We start from the raw sequence: 21749 nt of genomic DNA on the forward strand, positions 1-21749 counted from the left end.
TGATTATATTGTGTTTTAGTGGGAAAGACACTATGGAGTACCTTCTCATAACAGGTACCATATTTCCAGCATGTAAGTCCATGCCTGAAGTATATTATGAGCTGGACAAATATTTAATAACTGAATGAATGAATGAAAGAATGAATGAACAAATGAACAAAATAGCATTAAGTTACACCTTAGAGAACGAGTAGGGATTTTTCAAGTTTTTGCAAATGCAGGGAGTTTTTGCAAATGCAGGGAGTCCCCTATGTTCTGATATTGGGGAGGAATCATGGTAGTTGGAGTATTTTGGTGTTTAAAGCAAACTTGCAAACAACCTTTCACACTCCTCCTCCTTTCTACAGGGAACAATCATTAAGGCTATTGGTGTATATAAATATTCTCTGTAATGATTGACCAAGAATCAACCAGCATACGCTATTGGAATCAGGTAGTTTATATAACCCTTCATGCCCCAGCCAAAACCCAGAACATGAGCATACTTAACAGTGGCTACTTGCAGATCCAAACAGACCAGAAAGAGGAATGAGGCACTAGAACAAAGGCCACAGCAGGCTGCTGACAGGACAGAGTGTTCAAACAGCCATTGGTACTTGGAGCTCTGCCATGCTAACTTTGCTAGGTTGCTAGGAACACGTTTGCCTGGGGTTGAGATAGTGGGTCTCTAGAGTCCCTGCAATTCAAGTGCTTACTGTTTCATGCTCCAGCAATTAGAGGATGATCAGATATGTTCAAACTTTAGCTGTCCAGTCATTGGAGGGATTTAGTGCAGAGAAATTCCTACCACAAGGACCTTAGAGCTGGCAGTCATTCACTCACACAACAAATTGGTACTGAGGGTATACTATATGCCAGGCACTCATTTGCGATCCAAGGACACACCATTCAGCAAATTTCCTGCCTTTGTATAATTTATACTTCAGTGAGTGGATGGGCAGGGGCACAGGCATACAATGAACCATGGAGCAGGTAAATAGTGAAGTAGTTTTCACAGTGACAAATGTTATAGAAACAAATTTAACCTGGATAACTGAATAAAGAGTGTTGGTGACAGGTTGGAATAAGTAATTACAATTTATAAAGGAGTACTTATAGAAGTCCTAAAAAGATTATTTGGGGAGAGAAACCTGAGGGTGTCTGGGAAGGAGTAACAATAGTAGTATAGGAGCCCACTTCTAGAAAAAGACAAAAGGATACAGTAGCTCATGATCCTGTAATGGAGAGTGAGAAGCTCGGGTCTAGAGAGGCTGGTCTGTAGGATCTGGTGACCCAGATGAAAGGTAGAGCCTGATTCTCTGAGCTATGAATGATTGTGGAGTAAGGTCAGCTGCACTATGCCATGAACTATAGCTAATTGGACCAAAATTTCTATCCCAAGTTTCTAACTTGACCTGAGGGTTGGGGACAGATATATATCCAGATTTCTACTGACTGTTCTAAGATAAAGGGAAAGAAATTGCATTATCAGGAATAGACAAATCTATTGGTCTGCTGCTTCAGCACTGTAGCTGCAGCAGCAGGAAAATGGTGTGTGCCTTGCAGACTGGATGCAGAACAGAGTGGACATCTCTCTGGTGATGCCTAGTGCTCTTGTTACAGAGAAGACCCTGTGACTTCACTGAGGGGCCTGTGACCCAATGTCAGACTCTTTATCATTGGCAATTCCTTTAAAGGGGAGGCTAGAAGCATATTTACTTTCCATCAGGGGAAATCACTCACACAAGTGGTGCTGTGTAACTCCTATTTCACTCCAGTAGGACACATAGAAATTCTGAGTTTCTATTTTTTTTTTTTTAGCACAGGGGATTAAACCTAGGGGTACTCTACCACTGAGATTATTCCTAGCTCATTTTATTTTTCACTTTGAGATAGGGTCTCACTAAATTGGTGAGGTTGGACTCGAACTTGCGATCCTTCTGCCCCACCTTTCAAGTCGTTGAGATTACAGGCATTGTGCCACATGCTTGGCTGATTTTTCTACTCTACTTATATTGATTCTGTTCAGTGGGTTTGAGAGGTGAGAGCCTCAATCCCCTATTGTAAACTTTCACTGAATAGTTTCATCCATTGATAATCACACTGTGTCAGTTATGTTGCTGGGGTTGCAGATGTTTGTTTTCTTGTTTCTTCATACCTTGCACTTTTCTTGGCCAGAATTCTCCAGTGAGGAAGCCCTCTCTCCTATCAATTACAGCTATTGTGTTTCAGTGAAATACAATTCGCACAGGAAAAGCTGGAAAAAGCTTAGTTCTTCATCTTGCCAGGCCAATTCTCACAGTAAAGAGTGGTCACCCTTGTTACTTCCAATGGGCTCCAATTAGTCATTTTTATTCATAATTACTTTTGTTTTAGAAAAGTTTTAGGTTTCCAAAATTATGATAAGGATAGTACAGAAAATTTTTTCATAATGTATAACAATTTTCCCCATCATTATCATCTTGTATTAGTATTGTACATTTGTCATAATTATTGAAAGGGAAGACAAAAACAAGGACATTAGAGGACTTTGAAGACTCTGGCACCAGTAGCTACAAGAAACAAAGCTCAATTCCAAGCCAGATGAGCATAAATAATCAAAACAATGGCCTAAGTACTTCTCTTCCTACACAACATGTATGGCTCTCAAAAATAACAACAAAGGCTGGGGTTGTAGCTCGGTGGTAGAGCACTTGCCTAGCATTGGTGCTTGAGGATATACTATATGCCAATGCATGTGTGAGGCACTGGGTTTGATCCCTCAGTGCTACATATAAATAAATGAATAACATAAAGGTACTATGTCCATATACAACTAAAAATATTTTAAAACAATTAACAAAATATACAAGGGACACTGAGAAGCAAGAAAAGACATAGTCTGAAGAGACAAAGCAAGCATCAGAACTAGACTCAAATATGACACAGATATTGGAGTTATCAAGAAGAGGATTTAAAATAACAATTTTTAAAATGTTAAAAGGATATAATGGAATATGTAGACAATATGGAAAATGGATGGGTAATATAAGAAGGGAAGTATAGCATTTAGCAAAATCTAGAGAGTAGAAAACTGGGCAGACACAAGGCACATTTTTTTTATTTTCAATGAATAAATTGCAAAAAGGATGTGATATGCAGGGGGAACTATAGATTTAAGAAGATGCAAGGGAGTTAGGTGCAGTGGCTGACACATGTAATCCCAGTCACTTGGGAGGCTGAGGCTGGAGGACTGCAAGTTCAAAGCCATCCTCAGCAACTTAGCAAGGCCTTGTCTCAAAATAAATCAGAAATGGCTGGGGATGTGGCTCAATGGTAAAGTGCCTCTGAGTTCAACCTGTGGTTAAAAAAAAGATGCAAGAGATCTAAACAATTACAATGTATATATCATATTTGCAAACTTATTTAAAGAAATTTCCTTTTATTTATTTTATATTTATTTATTTAGGATGGAACTCAGGGCCTCATACATGCTAGGCAAGTGCTGTACCACTGAGCTACATCCCAAGTTTCAAAGGAAGCTTCCATTTAAGAGGAGTATATGGCTACCAGATACACATAACAGATAACTAGACATTTGATTATATTAAGGAATTAAATGTTTAGTAATAATAAAATAGGAATATAAAATTATTATAATAAAATAATATAATACAGCTTTATAAAACAATTTTTTATGTTTTATAAAGCTGTAGCTATCTCTATAAATCACAGAGTATTAGTCAGATTTTTGTTGCTGGACAAAATAGCTGGGAAAATAAACTTAATAGTGGAAAGATTTATTTTTGTCTCACAGTTTCTGTGCAGCTGGCTCCATTGTTTCTGAGCCTGTGGTGAGGCAGTACATCATGCGGGGTGAGTATAGTGGAATAAAGAAGCTGATTTCATGGTGCCAAGGGAGCAGAGAGTGAGAGCAAAAGAAGTAAGGATAAGATACAGTCCTCAAGGACCCTCTCCCTTCAACTAAGCCCCACCTCCTACACTTTCCTTGGCCTTCCAATAGCCCATTCAACTATGAATGCATCATTGGGCTCATCAACTCATGAGGTCAGACTCCTCCTGATCCAATAACTTCCCCAAAGCCCCACCTCTGGATGTTTTTTCACTGGGGACCAAGCCTTCAAATCATGAACCTTTGAGTGACATTCCAGATCAAAGCCATAATACATAGTGACATACTTAGAAATGAAATTGTATGGTCTCTTGGATTTGCTTGACATTATTCCAATTTCTGAGATGCAGAGTAGGGAGGGGTATGGCCATGTAGTGAAGATTGTTGATGCTGAATGCCTAGTGTATTGGATTCATTATATTACTAACTCTATGGTTCCATATGGTTGAAATATTTTGTAGTAACATTTTTTCCCTTATAAATATGATATGGTATTTCAAATTCTAAGTGAAATAGGCAATATTAAGAAAAAAGTACATGAAACAATCTGTGCACAAATAAATCTAAATATTTAATCAAATAATACAAAATGAAACTATTCTAAGTTCAAGTCATTCTCAAATGTTCCAGCTTGGGCAATTTTGGAGACCAGTTCTATAAAATTAACAAGGAAAGCTTATTTGCCACCTTAAGTAATCTCTTCCAGAGCATACACAAAGCTGGGTAACTATTCAACACATTTTCTTAAGCTAGGATTCCACCACAAAAAATATACTTCAGCAATGTTTACACAGATATCTAGAGGCAGATATCCTAATTAAAATAATGGCATATTCAACATAGCATTAAATTAATATATTATGTCCATGTCAGGTTTGGGGAGTGCATGGGGGCTGAAGAAGAGACCCCCTAGGAAGGTGTGGCTCTCTTGGAATAGGCCATTGCAGCCAGGGAACAATGGCTTCACCTCTGCTCTCAAACTTGGGAGACTCCAGGCAGGCACACTGTCAGACACTCTCTGTCCTCCCCGTCCTCCCCTGTCACCGCAGGGGTCTTTGGTTGGGCAGAGGAGGGGCTTCTTGCTCTGCCAAGAACCAAAGTGAGGAGCCTGAGGGAGGAAGTTGGGCCCAAAGAATCAAGTTGTCCCCCTGCTGTCCACCCAGGCAGGCTCCACTCAGTTGGTCCTAAGTGATATCTACTGAGTTCTAACACAGGGAGTCAGATGGAGGTGAGGACCTTGTTCTGGCACAGAATCAAAGATGGGTCATGGCCCCAACAGTAGGGGTCAAGGTGAGAGCTGAGGATGAACTGAGGAGGCCCCATCAGGAAGGAGGGTCCCCATATCATCCAGGCTGACTCTGTGACCAGCCTGACCCCTAAAGTTGGGGGCCAGAATTCTACGGTGACACCTTCTGCTGCAGAGGACCCCGGGAGTTACACCCGATTCCACAGCCATTCAATACATGTCACCTGAGTGCACAGGGCCTGGGAGTCTAGGTGAAAGTCTATTGGGAGTCAAGGTGAAAGCTGAGGTAGACTAAGGAATCCCCTTCATAGAGCATCACTCAAATTCCTGGCTACTTCTTTTGTCACATCTGCACCCTGGAGGCTGATGGGGGGAGGATTTTCTGGTGATATCTTCCTCCGCAAGGCACCCTGAGAGTTATAACCTTGGCCTGAGGTCAACAGGGAACAGACAGAGACTGGGGTATGTTGGTGTCAAGGTGAGAGCTGAGGGTGGACTGAGGAGGCCCCACCCCCACCCAAGATGGAGGATCCTCAATCCATCCAGGCTGCCTCTGTGTCCAGCCTTGCACCAGGGGTGGGGAGAAGAATTCCATAGTAATATCTTTGAGTACAGGAGTCCCTGGGGGTTACATTGGCCTGATGCCCACAGGGAACCCCTTGAGAATAACAAGGATCAAGGTCAGAGCTGAATGTGGACTGAAGAGGCCCAACTCCAGGAGAAAGGTCCCCAGACCATCCAGGGAAGCACCCTGGACAGTCCTACACATCACATAGGGGCAGAATTCCAGGTTGCTGCTTCAGCCACAGGGCACAAAGGGAGCTACAACCATTGCCTGAGACCCACGGGGAGAGGACAGGGGCAAAGAACTGTGGGACTGCAGGTGAGAGCTGAGGGTGGATTGAAGAGACACCCCCTCAGGAAGGGGGCCCCCAAACCATCCTAGATATTTCTGTGGAAAGCCCCAACTGGTGGTGGTATGGCAGAATGTCAGGATAAATTCCATCTCAGGAGACCATGGGGGTTACAAAGTTTAGGAGGAGCTAGCAAGGAGTGGACAAGGCCCAGGCTCTATTAGGGTCAATGTGAGAGCTGACAGTGGAATGAGGAGGGCCCATCCCAGGAGGAAGGAGGCCAGACAATCCTGGGAAGCCCTCTAAACTATACTGCATGTGGGGGGTGGGGAGGAGAGAATTCCAGGGTGCCCTTTCTGCATAGGAGCCACTGAGTTATAGTGGTTAGCAGAAGCCACCTAGAAATGGACATGACTGAGGCACTGTGGGTGTCAAAGTGAGAGGTGGGATGGACAAAGGAAGACCCCACCAGTTAGAGGACAACAATACAATGCAAGCTGCCTGTGAGGCCAGTCTTCAATCTGGGCACAGAATTCCAGGGAGCCCATTTCACCACAGGGGATGCTGGGAGACAAAGCCATTGACGAGTGAGGGACAGGGCCAGGACACTGTGAGTGTCAGGGTGACAGGTGGGGTGGACTGAGGAGGTCTCACCCTGTGGGGAGGGTCCTAAACCACTCCACTACCTTGGCCAGCCCTTCACGGGGCAGGGATACAAGATAACAGGGAGTGAGTGCCTTGTACTGCCCGGGATCTTGGAGTTAAAGCCTTTGGCTGAGTGAGTGGAGAGGGCCCAGGCATTGATGGTGTCAAGGTGAGAGCTGAAGGTGGTCTGAGGAGTCATCACCCCAGTGGGAGGGATGTCAAATCATCCAATAAACCTCTATGATCAGCCCACATCCTTGGGAGGAAGGATAAACTTCAGAGGAAAACCCTTACATAGGCCACCAGGTACACTGCGAATTACATCTTGGTATGATGACTGAAGTTTGAGGACAGGGCCTGGCAAATGTTGGTGGTCAGATCAAGGGCTGAGGGTGGAGTGAGGAATCCCCCGCCTCTTCAGAGGAGGGCCTGCAGACAATCCAGGCGGCCCCTGTGTCCAATCCTATACCCAGAGACTCGGGTAAGAAACATTGCAGTGGCTGTTTACGCCGCTCAGTACCCTGGGAGTTATACCTGTTCCCTAATAACTGGGCTTCAGGTGTTTGAAGCAGACAGGGCCTGGGTCTCTTGGGGATCAAGGAGAAGGATCAGGTGCTTCCTCCACGACCTTGGCTATCTATGTGCACAGCACTGGACGACAGAAGGTGGGGGGCAGATTTCCAAGGTGCAACCCTTCCATCATAGGGGAACCTGATAGTTACAGGCATTGCATGGTGCCTTCAGGGAATGGACAGGTCCCCGGCTCTGTTGGGGTCAGGGCAAGAAGTGGGGTAGACTGAGGAGGCACCACAATATAAGGAGATTCCCCAAAGCACCTAGGTTCCTATGTGGCCGGTCATTTCCCCGGGGGACACAATTCCAAGGTGCCACTTCCAGCTGCAGGGGATGCTGGGAGTAAAAGCCGTTGGGAGAGTGAGGGGACAGGGATAGGGCGCTGTGGGTGTCAAAGTGAGAGCTGGCGTAGACTGAAAATGCCCTCTTCCCCCACCCCCGCCCCTCGTCCCTTTGTAGCCAGTCATTTCCCCTGGGGAAGAATTCCAGAGTGCCCTGTCCACCTCCACGGCGGTACACCAGGGTACTCCTTCCGGTTGCAGGGGATGCTGAGAGTAAAAGCCGTTGGGAGAGTGAGGGAACAGGGACAGGGTGCTGTGGGTGTCAAGGTGAGCACTGAGGGTGGACTGAGGAGTCCCCACAACAGTGGGAGGGTTGTCAAATCATCCAAGTGTCCTCTATGGTCAGCCCTGCACTTTGGGATGAAAGGTAACATTCTGGGACAAACCCTTAGGCCGCAAGGGACCCTAGGAGTTCCAGCCTCGATCTGAGACCGAAGGTTGAGGACAGGGCCTTGCCAAAGTGGGTGGACAGAGAGAGAGCTGAGGATCGACTGAGACAGCCACCCCCCAGAAGGAGGGTCCAAAAACCCTCCAGGCCATCCCTGTGGCCAGCCCTGTCACCTAGATGTCGGAATGGGAGTGAAGAAGAACCACAGTGGATCCTTCCACCACTCAGGACCCTGGGAAATATTCCTGCTGCCTTCTGAGTGGGCTTCAGGTGTTTGCAGCAGACAGGGCCTGGGTCTCTTTGGGATCAAGATGAGAGTTCAGGGTGGAATGAGGTGGCCCTTTCCTAGGAGGTGGTTCCTCGATGATCTTGGCTGACTCTGCACCCAGCCCCGGATCCCAGGGGCTGGGGGACAGAATTCTAAGGTGAAACCCTTCCACCATAGGGGGACCTGTTGCATGAGGCCTTCCTGATTGCACAGGGCCTGACCTTTGTATGGGTCATGGCTAGAGGTGGGGTAGACTGAGGAGGCCTCACCCCAGGGGTAGGTTCCCCAAACCCTAGGTTCCCTTTATAGCCATTATTTCCCCGGGGGAAGAATTCCAGGGTGCCGTCCGCCTCCACGGCTGTATACCAGGGTACCCCTTCTGGTCGCAGGGGATGCTGGGAGTAAAAGCCATTGGCAGAGTTAGGGGAAAGGGACAGGGCACTGTGGGTGTCAAGGTGAGTGCTGAGAAGTCCCCACAACAGTGGGAGGGTTGTCACATCATCCAGGTGACCTCTATGTTCAGTCTTAAACTTTGGGAGGAGGAGTAAAATTCTGAGGCAAACCCTTAGGCCCTAAGGGACCCTGGGAGTTCCAGCCTCGGTCTAATGACCGAAGTTTGAGGACAGGGCCTGGCCAGTAGCGGCAGACAGAGAGCAGAGGAGGCCGCACCCCAGAAGGGGGGTCCCTGTGGCCAGTCCTGTCCCCTGAGGGTGGAGATTGGGGTGGGGAAGAATCTTAGTGACTCCTTCCACTGCTCAAGGCCCTGGTGTTAGAGCTGTTGCCTAATATTTGGGCTTGGGATGCTTGTAGCAGACAGGACCTGTGTCTCTTGGGGATGAAGTTGAGATTTAGGGTGAGTGTGGTATCCCCATCACTGGAGAAGTTTCCTACATGACCACATAGGCTGTCTCTGTGTCCAGCCCCAGATGCCAGGAGTTGGGAGACAGAATCTAAAGTGAACCCCTTTCACCATAAGGGATCCTGGTAGTTACAGCCTTTGCATGTGGCCCTGGCTTTGTCAGGGTTGAGGCAAGAAATGTGGTAGCCTGAGGAGGCACCACCCTAGAATAGGTTCCCCAAACCACCTAGGTTCCTTATGTGGTTATTTATTTACCTGGATCAAAATTTCAGGGTGCCCTTTCTGACTGCTGGGGATGCTGAGAGTTAAAGCCATTGGCTGTTTGAATGGATATGGCCAGGGCACTGTGGATGTCAAGTTGAACACTGAGGGTTGAGTTGAGTATTCTCCATGCTAGTGGGAAGGTCTTCAAATCATCCTAGTGATCCGATCTCCCGTGAACCTTGGGATGACGGGTAAAATTCTCAGTCAACTCTTCTGCTACAAGGGAGTGTGGGAGTTTCAGCCTAAGTTCAATGATGGAATTTTGAGTACAGGGCCTGACCAATGTTCATGATCAGAGTGAGAGCTGAGGGTGGACTGAGGTGATCCCACTCCTGAAGGAGGTCCTCACACCCTCTAGACTGCCCCTGTGGCCAACCCTGTCCCCTAGGGGTATGAATGAGGGTGGGGAAAAAATTGCAGTGACTCCTTCAGGTGCTCAGGACCCTTGGACTTACAACTGCTGTCTAATGTGTAAACTTCAGATGTTTGTAGCAGACAGGACCTGGGTTCTTGGGGATCAAGGAGAGAGTTCAGGGTGGAATGAGGTGGCCCTATCCCAGGAGGTGGTTCATGTACAGCTTTGGCTGTCTCTGTGTCTAGCCCTGGACACAGGAGGTGGGTGGCAGAATTCCAAGGTGAAACCCTTCCACATAGGGGAATCTGGTAATTGCAGCCATTGCATGAGACCCTCAGGGAATGGGCAGGGCCCTGGCTCTCTCTGGGTCAGGGCAAGAGGTAGAGTTGAGTGAGTAGTGCCGCCCCACCCAGAGGATGTTTGCCAAACCATCTAGGTTCTCTATGTGGCCATTCATTCACTCAGCGACAGAATTCTAGGGTGCCCCTTTCACCTTAGTGGCAGAATTCCAGAGTGCCCCTTCGGCTACATGTCATGGAAAGAGTTACAACCATTTCCTGAGGCCCACAAGAAGCAGAGAGGGCCAGGGTACTGTGAGTATCAAGTGGACTGAGGATGCCTCACCCTGTTGGCAGCGTCCCCAAACCATTTAGGCTGCATGCCCAGCCCTTCTCCAGGGACAGAATCCAGGGTGCCCATTTCACTGCAGGGGACACTGGGAGTCAAAGTTGTTAGCTATGTTAGCCAGGAGCTGACAGGGTCAGGGCATTGTGGGTGTCAAGGTGAGATGTACTCACTCCTCAGTCTACCCTGCTCTCACTTTTTACCCCAAGAGATTCAAGATGCTCCCTGTGTGCCCCAGAAAACTTCTGTAAACTCCAGCATCCTCTGTGGTAAAAAGGGAACCCTGAAATTCTGTCCCAGTGTACAGACAGGGCTGAGGCAATGTAGGTGTCAATGTTGAGGTGAATAAGACCCATCCAGTTAGAAGGTGTCCAAATTACCCAAGTCTAGGTTAGTGCAGTGGCACCAATTTGTAATTCCAACTACTTGGGCAGCTCAGGCAGCAGAGTGTCAAATTTCAGGCCAGCTAGGGCAAAATATAACAAAGGCCTGAGGATGTAACTCCATGGTAGAGGGCCCCTGAGAGGTGAAGGTGGAATGAGGATGTCACACCCCAAGAAGAAGGTCCTCAAACCACTTAGATTCCCTGTGTGGCCAGTCTGTCACCCATGAGGCAGAATTCTAGGGAGCCCTTTCCATGGCCAGGGATGCTGGGAGTTACAGCCATTGCCTGAGGCCTGCAGGGAATGGACAGGGCCAGGGCATTGTGGGTGTCAATATGAGAGATTAGGGTGGACTGAGGACTCCCCACACCAGGGAGAGGGTTCTCAAATATCCAGGTTACCTCTATGGACAGCCCTGTCCCTGAGGAGGGGCTGTGGTGGCACAATCCTGGGATAAATCCTGGGAGACCATGGGGCTTTATAGAATTGGTTTGAGGCCTGTAGGGAGTGGGCATGGCCTGGGCTCAGTTGGAGTCAAGTTGAGAACTGAGAGTGGGCTGAATCCCCACCTGAGTAGGTGGGTCTCCTAACACTCAGGCTTCTTTGGTGGCCAAATCTCCACCCCAGGGAGCAGAATTCCAGGGCCACCTGTTCCATCTCAGTTATGGCTTTTGCCTGAGGTCCTTACTCCAGGTCTTCAGAATGAATAGGGTCCAGGATTTGTTGGTGTTAAGGTGAGATGTGAGAGTGAACTCAGGCCAAATCTCAAGAAAAGAGACCCCACAACATCCAGGCTTATTTTGTGTGCCCTATCCCCCAGAGGGCAGAATTCTTTGGCAAACTCCTTACATCATAATGGTCTCTGAGAATTTATAAGTGTTGTCTGAGGTCCACAAAGATAGACAGGGCCTGGGTCTCTCCAGATTGAGGTGAGAGCTGAGGGTGGACTGAGGAGGCTGCCTCCAAGAAGGAGGGTTTTCAGATATCTGAATGTCTTTATGGCCAGAATTCCTAGGCAAACTCCCCTCCTCCCTGGCTGGTATATAGGATCCATCAACCAGAGCTTAGGTCTGAGGGGCAGTGACAGGTACACAGAGCACAGAGTTCCAGGTTTTGCCAGGAAACAAGGTTAGGAATCAAAGGGAACATTGGGACCCCCAGAGAATTTCCATTCACCCCTATTTTCCACTCCGTGAAACCCTGGTTAGGTGGCTAGACATGACTTCCATTGAATTTGAATTGGAAAGTAAGAGAGAGGGCCTTGTTCTGACACAGGTGCTTCTTATGAGCACATCCACAGACTCTGTTGGGGTTTAAGAGTCAAGGTTTGGGTTAGAGGTCTTGCTCAGTGGTATAGCACTTGACTGGCCTGCTTGAGGCCAAGGATTTCATGTGCACACACACGCATATAAGTGTGTGTGTGTGTGTGTGTGTGTGTGTGTGTGTACATGAAATAGAAATAAAAGAAAAGGAAAAGACAAGGTGAGATGTAAGGGATGAGGTGAATAAGCCCCATCCAGTTAGGTGTCCAAATTACCCAGGTCTAGGTAAGTGCCGTGGCACCAACTGTAATCCCAACTACTTGGGCAGCTCAGGCGCAGAGTGTCAAATTTCAGGCCAGCTAGGGCAAAATATAACAAAGGCCTGAGGATGTAACTCCATGGTAGAGGGCCCCTGAGTTCATTCCCAAGAACTGCCTACCAAAAAAAAAAAAAAAAAAAACCAGTAATAATAATCCAGATCAGCCTTTTTCATCAGCTCTGAAGCACACAGGGTCAGATTTTGGGGACAAACCCCTCCATAAAACCTCAGGGATCCTGACTATGAGAGCCTTGTTCTGAAGGAGCACACTCAAGATAGCAGAGGATGGGGTCCAGATGCTAGCAGAAACCAAGTACCTAGAGTAAAAACTGAGGGAATCCACAGAATCCAACTCTGCCCCTGCTATTAGATACTGTAACTCTAGGCATGATGAATACATGTGTAGTTGCTTAATGGCTGAGACAGGTGATGTCCGTGGTCAGGGAAGAGAGGTCTTAGGCTCCAGAACATCCAGGATTCCCCAGAAATCTGCCCCTGAGGTCAGCCCAGTGAAACTCCATATTGGGTAAAGAGAAAGGTGGTTCCTGAATTTTTCCTGTAGATCTGTGAGAAGTAGGGTTTGTTAAAAGAAGCATAGCTTGGGTGAGCAGAGGGAGGTATCAAGCTCTGATGGAAATCAAAGTGAGGACTGAGTAGGGACTGAAGTGACCTTGAATCAGGCCCAGCCTGCTCTCAGCCCTGGGGGGCCTGAAATAAGCTTATAGTTACTATGATTTCTGACTTTGGCATCTGGGTTGGAGGGAGCTTGGGGGCTTGGTAGAAGGAGGAGGGCCTGTTGGCAGTCAGGGTTAGAAATGAGGGAGGACTGAGTGCCCTAGGACACAGAATGGGCTCCACCTAGTCCTGCCCCTGCTTTCAGACTGAGCCCATCCTTCATTCTGACTCTGGAATGTGAGGGAGGAGGACTCAGTTCAGGAGAGGAGTGGGCTGCTGCCAGGAGTCAAGGGGAGGACTCAGGGAGGACGGAGGGGGCCTTGTTCTCCAGATCAAAGGGGGACCTCCACCCTGACAGGCCAGGGCAGGGTGGCCAGAGGCAGCACCTTCCTGTGCTTCCAGGGTATCAGGGATGAGTGACCATGATTGAAGTGTGTGTTCCCGGGTCAGCAGGGGGAGGAATCTCAGGGTCTTCTGGGAAGACGAAATAAGAGCCCAGATTAAAGACATGGGAATGTTTACTGGAAGCCCAGGATAACTCCATGCAGGGCTGTTGGGAATGGTTGTACCCACCCCCCACTTCCTTCTCTGGGCCTTCAGGGAGATGGTGGCCTTGGCCTGCAAGATGCATCTACAGGTCAGCAGAGGGGAAAGGGCCCAGACCCTGTCAGGAGTGAATATGAGTACCTTGAGGACACTCCAGACAAAGGAGGCCCCTGGAACCTGCTGGTCTGTTAACCTGGGGAAACCCCATGCAGCCGTGTCCAAATGTGCTGTCCTCACTTCTGTCTCCTCCAAATCAGGGAGGTGAGGCCTTGGTGTGAGAGAGTTCATCAGGACGGCAGAGGAGCCACAGCTGGTCAGCAGAGGGAGGATTCTGCCGGGAATCAAGGTGAGGAACTTTGGTGACAGGGACTTAATGCCACACCTCCCAAAGAAGGGACCTCAGGGAGCCTGGCTTCCCCTGTAATCTACCCTGCGGGGCCCTATGCAGGGTCACTGGAAGTAACTCTGGCTCATTTCTGCCTCCTAGTTAAGCTGAGAGGTTTTATGTGGGTAGGACCTTGGTCTAAGAGGTGATGACAGGCCAGCAGGGGGAGCCACATGTGGTTAACAGAGGGAAGAATCCCAGGATTCAAAGTTTGGACCCTATTTGAGGACTGAATCAGGTATTCCTGGCTCTGAAACAAGGAATCCCACATAGTATTGCTGTCCTCTGTGGTCAACCATGGGAGGCCACAAGTGGTACAGTCACTTCTACCATGGGCCCAAAGGTGGAGAGTATTTAGGGAGATAGGGTCTTTGTCTAAAGGAAGGGTGTCAGTTTATTCAGATGGTGTGGGAGTAAGGAAGATCAGGTGTAGGCAACAGTAAGAAGAATAAACCACAGGATTTGGGGAACCCCCCAGACAAGAAAACATGGGGCCTATGTCCAACCGTTAGCCCTGGGGAGCAATGTGATGAAATGTGGCATCTTCTCACTTCTGAGAGTTTTGGGGCTCTCAGGGTGCTTGATGGGACTTGATGAGACAGGGTGACATCAGGTTATCAGACCCAAGGGTCCCAGGTTATCCCAAGAGTCAAGGCAAAGATCATAAAGGAGGATCGTGTCCCTCAGAAATATGCTTTGTGCCAATTGTCAAGTTACGAAGAACCCCTCTCTAATTTGTATATCTTTAATCTCTGGGAGGTGAAAGCCTTTATAAGGGAAGGCTTTCAGCAGAAATAGAATCACAGGCCCAGCCAGGAGTCAACTGAGGACAGAGGGAATCTCCTCACCTGAACACATGGGAACCCAGTCCCAAATTGCCCCTTCTCTCAGCCAAGAAATCCCAGGAAACATGGGATTTGGCCATCTTTTACCCCTGGGCAGGGGTGTCCATATATAAGGCCATCTCACTACCTTTTGTTCCATCTCTGGGAGGTAAACACTCATTCAGAGAGTTTACCTCAGAACAGCTGATGTGTGGTGTCCAGACCTTCCCAGGGGTAAGTTAAGAGCCAGAAGTGAGCACAGAGGGGCTTTTCCACCCCAGAACAAAGGGGAATCTCATGGAGTTTAGCCCACCCCTCCTGTCAGACCTGGGAGTCCCAGGGTTTTGCTTACAGTCTGCAGCAAGAGTGCAGACTTCCAAGAGATGTGGGAACCAGGAGGTCAAGTAAGGTCTTCTTTTGAAGCATCATCCTCAGATCACAGAGAAGAGGAGGCCCCAGGCAATATGGGGAGTCATGTGAGGTGCACACCATGAAAGTGTACCAAGGGTCCTTACGACCCCAATATTAAGAGAACCCAGTAGTCCACAGCCCCACATGTCCAACTAACTGTCAGCCCCACTGCCTCACGCTCTTCAGTCTGGCTGGCTGTTGAAGAGCAGTCTCACTTTAGTTTCTCAAGGTACAGTCCTGCTAGAAGAATTGGAGCCTCTGTGGCCCTAGAGCAACACCCACTAGTAGACCTCTAATTGGGCTTTATGAGAACCACCAAGGGTGCAGTGCTCAGCTGAGGCCACTTACATGTTTTGTTTCTCCCCAGGCCTGTGAGTCCCCATCACCAAACTTCTGCCCATCCTCCTGCCTGCTGTCCAAGGAAAATCATGATGCCTCATTTCCAGTGGAATCAGTCCTCCAAGCCAGGGGGAGACCCTCAAGCCAAAAGAGAGGTGCTAGACCTGATGGGTGTGCAGGTTCCTGCAGATGAGGAGAAGGAGGCCACTGTCACTGCCTCCTTCTCTACTCTGATCCCCACCACACCAAGAGAGGTGCCTGCTGCTGGGCCACTAATTGGTCCACAGAGTCCTCAGAGAGCCTCCTCTCCCCCTGCTGCCATGGTTTCCAATCCATGGAGCCAATCCATTGAGGGCTCCAGCAGCCAAAGAGAGGAGGATCCATTCCCCTGGCATAACCTGGAAGACTGTGAATCCTTGCTGCGAAATGCACTGGATGAGAAGATGGCTGACTTGGTACAGTTCCTGCTCCTGAAGTATTGAATGAGGGAGCCAACCACCAAGGCAGAAATGCTGAGTAGCGTCATCAAAAATTACTGGGAGCACTTCTCTGTGATCTTTAGTGTAGCCACTGAATGCATGCAGCTAGTGTTTGGCATTGATATAAAGGAAGTGGACCCCTCTGGCCACTCTTATGCCATTACCAATGCTTTGGATCTCACCTATGATGGGATGCTGGGTGATGACCAGAGCATGCCCAAGACAGGCCTCCTGATAATCATTTTGTTTGTAATCTTCATGGAGGGCAACAGTGCCAGTGAGGAGATTGTCTGGGAAGCACTAAGTGTGATGGGGGTATATGCTGGGAGGGAACACTTCATATATGGGGATCCCAGGAAGCTTGTCACTGAAGATTTAGTGCATGAGCAGTACCTAGAATATTGCCAGGTGCCTGGTAGTGATCCTGCTTGCTATGAGTTCCTTTGGGGTCCAAGAGCCCATGCTGAAACCAGCAAGATGAAAGTCTTGGAGTATTTGGCCAGAATCAATGGTACTGAGTCCAGGTCCTATCCATCTCTGTATGAAGAGGCTTTGAGAGATGAGGAAAATTGTGCCCATGTATGAATTGTAGTTAGGGTAGGGGGAGCACATGCCAGGGTGCATTCTAGGCTACATCCATAAGCTTCTCTCACCCTGTGCATTGAGGCCCACTCTTCACTCTGTGTTTGAAGAGAGAAGTCCCCCTCCTATGTAGTGCAGGGCCAACGGAAGTTTGGAGTAACACATTATATACCATCTTTATTTTCCTGTTTTCTGGGGGAGTTACTTAGAATTTGATCTGTGTTTTCATTTTGGAATTTTAAAAATATTGTTCCTTCAAATGGAAGACTTAATTAACTTCAGCATATGATTTTATTAATGATATTGATCACATATTTTTTAAAATTTTCCATTTCAACAGTAAGAGTTTGGTGTTTTGTAAATCAACTGGAAAATCTTTCATTTTATTTCATGATATGGAATAAGACACCATGGCATTGAATGAAATTTCCATGGCAATGTGTCATAATTTGCATTAAAGTAGATGATCAAGAATTTTTTTAAAAAATCAAAAAACATTTTGGGCTTCTTATCCATTTCCATGTCATTCTGCACAATTATATATGTATATCTGAATTTTCTTTGGTTCTTCAAGCATGTTGGATAAATTTAATAAAGAATATCCAGGGCTGGTGCTGTATGTAGCCCAGTAGCAGAGTGCTTGCATTGCACATGTGAGGCACTGGGTTTGATCCTCAGCACCACATAAAATAAACAAAATAAAGGTATGCTGTCTAACTACAAAAAAAAGAATACCCATTGATTGCTCACTGTTACATTTGAGCCATAAATTCTCCTTGAGTATCTGCTCTTGAAGAGCCTATTATTAATGATGGAGATATTACTAGGTCAGAATAAGCCAAATCCACCCTTCCCAGTATGTTGGTCAAGTCTAGGAATGGCAACCATATAGGAAACCTAAAAGTAGGGTGAGGAGGTTGGGCTCCAGGGTACAGAAGTTGAATGTCAATGCTCAGTGCCAAACCAAACCAGTTTGGGAGTTGGGAGACTTGACTTAAATGAAACTGCATGGTGATCGAAGTCAGAACTCAGATGATGTGTCTTAGCACTGAGAGAATGGAAGACTGCTCTGAGCAGTTCCTTTTGGATGGTGGATGAAGCAGAGAAAATCTCCACCTGGGGCAGGTATGAAAGGCATGGTGTGGTTGAACTAGATGATGTATACCGATCACTGACAAGGATTTCCTGATAAGGTTGAATCTCTCATATAGTAAAATTCTGAAGCACTTGTCCAGGTATTCCTGTGTTTCTCTTGAAGAGTGTCGCTTTTGGGGGAGTCTCTATGTGGTCCTAGTTTTTAAGCTTCCCTAGGGTGATTTCTCCATGTCAGTCCAACCAGCATCAAAAATGGGTTGTACATCCTCTGATGTGCAGACAGTTGATTTTGTCAGTATTCTTACAAGATGGACAGCAGGATCAGGCCAGTGGCATGGGCCAGGCTCACCTAGAAATCAGATGATTGCTTAACCAAAAAGTCTTTGTACAGAGACCATTCTCAGAATTTGGGGGATTCTTCCCCCCGTTTAATACTATACTCAGACTGGGTCAATTACCAATTATTTGTTACATAAAGGGAGTTTAAGCTATTCTTGTAAGGATAAGCTTTTTTAAAAAAAGTTCATGAAATTACATGTCTGCTAAGGTGGTCTTATCTCTAGGGCAACAGAATTTTTAGTTCTGTTTTCAAAGAAATCAGATAATTCCCCCAGCAAGACTTCTGGGGGAGATTATGTGAATGATATGAATGAAAATAGTGGTTTGAGTGGAAGAGAAGCTGCATGAAAGAAAGGAATGGTTCTTGACCTAAATTCTTGGAGCTTTGTGTTAGTTGCACCTATTGAGAAGACTTCCCAACACCTAATCAAATTCCTCTTGGAGGGAACATTTACTGAGCAGCATTATTGGCTGATTTCCTGTGAAGCTTCCTATTTAGCTTCAACTTCCTTAAGATGTCCTGGGAAATACAAATTCCCAGAGGAGAACATGGTAGCATCTGGGATCAAAATAACTGAAAGTAGCTGCCAATCACTAAATATCCAGTATATGCCAGGCACCCTGCCAAGTGTATTAATACATTTTCTACTTTCTACCTGTCATAAAAAAATGAGTGGTGAAGTTTAAACACTTGGGTATATACCTGAGAGTCAAAATGCACACTCATACTTTTCCAAATGTGTGACAAGCAGTATGATTTGGCACATAATCTACTTGTTCTTGAGATGTAACCTAGGATAGTTTTTTAAGCCATCATGACGTTTTGGTAGTATTTTAATGGAGTGTGTTACTAGAAACTGAACACTTCACATATACACAGATGACTGAGCTTACCTATGTGGTCAAAAATTGAAGGATCTTCATAAGCTATAGAAAGACCATGGAAATCACTATAGAGAAAACATCTAGAAAAGCTGAATTTCTAAAAACTCTGGAGTCCTGTGAGGAGAGGAAAAATACTTCCTTTTGGGATGTGCTAACTCTGATTTTAAGAAGAAAAGAAATCATCCTTCCACTGTCACTTGTCTCTATAGCTTTCTAAAGGCAAATCATGGTTTGTATAAGCCTCCTAGCATTTGTACAGGTGCTCAGGCAAGTTCAGTCATATGAACTGTAAAATAACTCACAGGTTAAAATACTAACCCTTAAACAAATTAAGGAGAAAATTTTCAGCCTATCATAATTAGAGGTTATTGCAAAGAGAAGTACACAAATGTGCTATTAAGTAAAAAACATGAATTCTGATCTTTTTAGAATAATTTAAAAATTAGATGTGGTCTTGTATTGAAGCATAATTGATAGTAACTGTCACATACTAGATAGTCACTTGAAAATTTTCAGGCTTATCTGACCTCAGAAAATCCTGCAAGAAAGGAAGATGTTGTTCTCATAACAAAAAAACCTATTAGTTGCTTATGAGAGACACTATGAGTACTTATCCACAATTTGTCTTTCCATCCTACATGGACACATAGGAGCACTGCAGTCCACTTTTAATTAGAAAATATCATGAGACAACCTTTTGCAACTTAAAATAATTATTTTGCAAATTAAATAAATTGTCAGGGCTGGGGTTATAGCTCAGTGGTATAGCACTTGACTAGCAGGTGTAAGGCACTGGGTTTGATCCTCAGCACCACATAAAAAATAAATAAAGGTATTATGTTCATCTACAACTAAAATATTTAAGATAATAATTATTATTATTGTTATTTGTCACAGCCATTTCAACCTGGCAATCAATGGAGTGACAGATGTCACAGCCAGATCGCCCTCACATCAGTGTTACAGCCATTTCTGTAGGAGGTGCTATAGGAACCACAGATTAATTCTCAAGCCATAATCACACAAAACAAAGACCTCTTTGTTTTCACACTTAAGATATTAAGTCATGCATATTTTCTCCCTTGGATGTGAGAAAGCAGATTCTGTGCCTTTAAGGTCTTGGGCAGAAGCCGCTAACAGATCTTGAATGTGGGAGTGTCTTCATGCCACCTGTACCCATTGGGCTCTTAAGGTACCACCATCAATCCCTGAGCATTGGAATATCCTCTCCAGTGAAAATGGGAAGCAGTGTTTAAAATAGCCAAATTCTATGTTGACAATGGGAGATTTCCTTCTCCTGTTGCTGTGCCCAAATTTTTCCACTTTCTCCTAGACCTGGCCTCAGTCTGCCCAGTTTGAAGCATTATCCTCTCTCCCTACAAAGATAAAATCAGTACAAAACAGGACCTGGTGCTAATGTTAACATGTACATATCTCTACTTGAAATACCCTAGTCAAGAATCTCCTTTTGGTGTTGGGGATGTACATTCAGTGGTAGAGTACTTGCCTGTCATATATAGGGCCTTGGATTTAATCCCCAACACAGCAAAAAAAAAATCCCTTCTAAATAAGTTGTGATTTAGGTAGAACTGGCAGGAGATGATGCAGCCTTTTGGTGAGTCTCCTAATGGTTGGTAAATAATGATCATTCTGTTTATGAGTAACAATTCACTATGATTATGTTATTATTCAGCTGATCCTCCATATAATGACCAAGCTTTCATGAACTGATCACCCTACTTGAGTGATTATGAGGTCTTGCTTTCTGAGGTTTGATCCAGAGAGGTAGGGCAGAGTGTACTTCTGTCATCCACCACAAAGCCAGCTAGGACCATGGTGTTCTGCCGCAGTCTGGCTGGGCACAAAAATCACGAGCCACTCAAACAGGAACAAATTTTATTTTTGAAACTCCTGCCAGGGTCTCACTGAGTTGCTTAGCCTCTCACTAAGAAGCTGGCTTTGAACTCACAATCTTCCTGCCTCAACCTCTTGAGCCACTTGGATTACAGATGTGCACCACTATACCCAGCAAGCGTGGTCCCTTCTTATTCCTACTCAAGTCTTTAATGTACTCCCACCCAATATACCTGCACCTTTCGCTCCCTTGGATTCTGTTAATGGGCCACAGTTCAGTATGGAGTTTCTGATCCGTAATGCATCAGGAGCTTCCAATGCAAAAGCTTCCCTATCCACAAACCCTCAGTGCTAGGCACCAGTTTTTCTCAAGGACCCTCATTTCCATTTCAGAGAAGCTTTTGACAATATGAAGCCAACATATTATGTTGAACAATTTTTCAGACTCTTCTTTTCATACTCTAATTATTATTCTTTTCATACTCTTATTACAACTTTGTAATCAATTTTTTATTTTTTATTTTCATACTCTTAGATATCTTCTTTGGTGAGGTGTGTGTGCAGATCTTTTGTGAATTTTTAAAATTGGGCTGTTTATTGTTGAGTTTTAAGAGATTTTTACCTTTATATATTCAGGATGCCAGTCCTTTATCAGATATGTGTTTTGCTAAGATTTTCTCCCAGTGTGTTTCTTGTCTTTTCCTTCTCTTAACAGCCACAAGTATTTTCTTTATTTGAATGATTTACAACTTGTCATTTTTTTCTTTTGCAGATTATGCTGTTTGTGTTATATCTAAAAAGTCATAACCAAACCCAAGGTCACCTAGATTTTCTCCTATGTCACCTCCTTATAGCTTTATATCTTGTATTTTACACTTTGATCTGTGATTCATCTTGAGTTAACTTCAGTAAAAGGTAATTAATTTTGTGAAATTCTCTGTAAAAGTTGATAAAATCTGTTAATTTTGTGTAAGGTTCGAATCTTTTTTTATTTTTAATACATGTATGTCCAGTTGTTCCAACACTATTTGTTGAAAAGACTATCTTCACTCTATTGACCTGCCTTTGTGTTTACCGTTTTGT

The 21749-nt window shown here is 45.7% G+C and overlaps 1 protein-coding gene across 1 annotated transcript; it reads left to right on the forward strand.

The window, feature by feature from the left end:
- Nucleotides 1–15524: 15524 nt before the first annotated feature.
- On the forward strand, nt 15525–16496 carry LOC143638715 (melanoma-associated antigen 8-like). Its single transcript, XM_077106524.1, is given in 1 exon segment — nt 15525–16496. A coding segment is annotated over 1 exon segment (972 nt).
- The last annotated feature ends 5253 nt before the right edge of the window (nt 16497–21749 follow it).

This window comes from Callospermophilus lateralis, chromosome X (genome assembly GCF_048772815.1).
Source record: "Callospermophilus lateralis isolate mCalLat2 chromosome X, mCalLat2.hap1, whole genome shotgun sequence".
NCBI classification, from domain to species: domain Eukaryota; kingdom Metazoa; phylum Chordata; class Mammalia; order Rodentia; family Sciuridae; genus Callospermophilus; species Callospermophilus lateralis.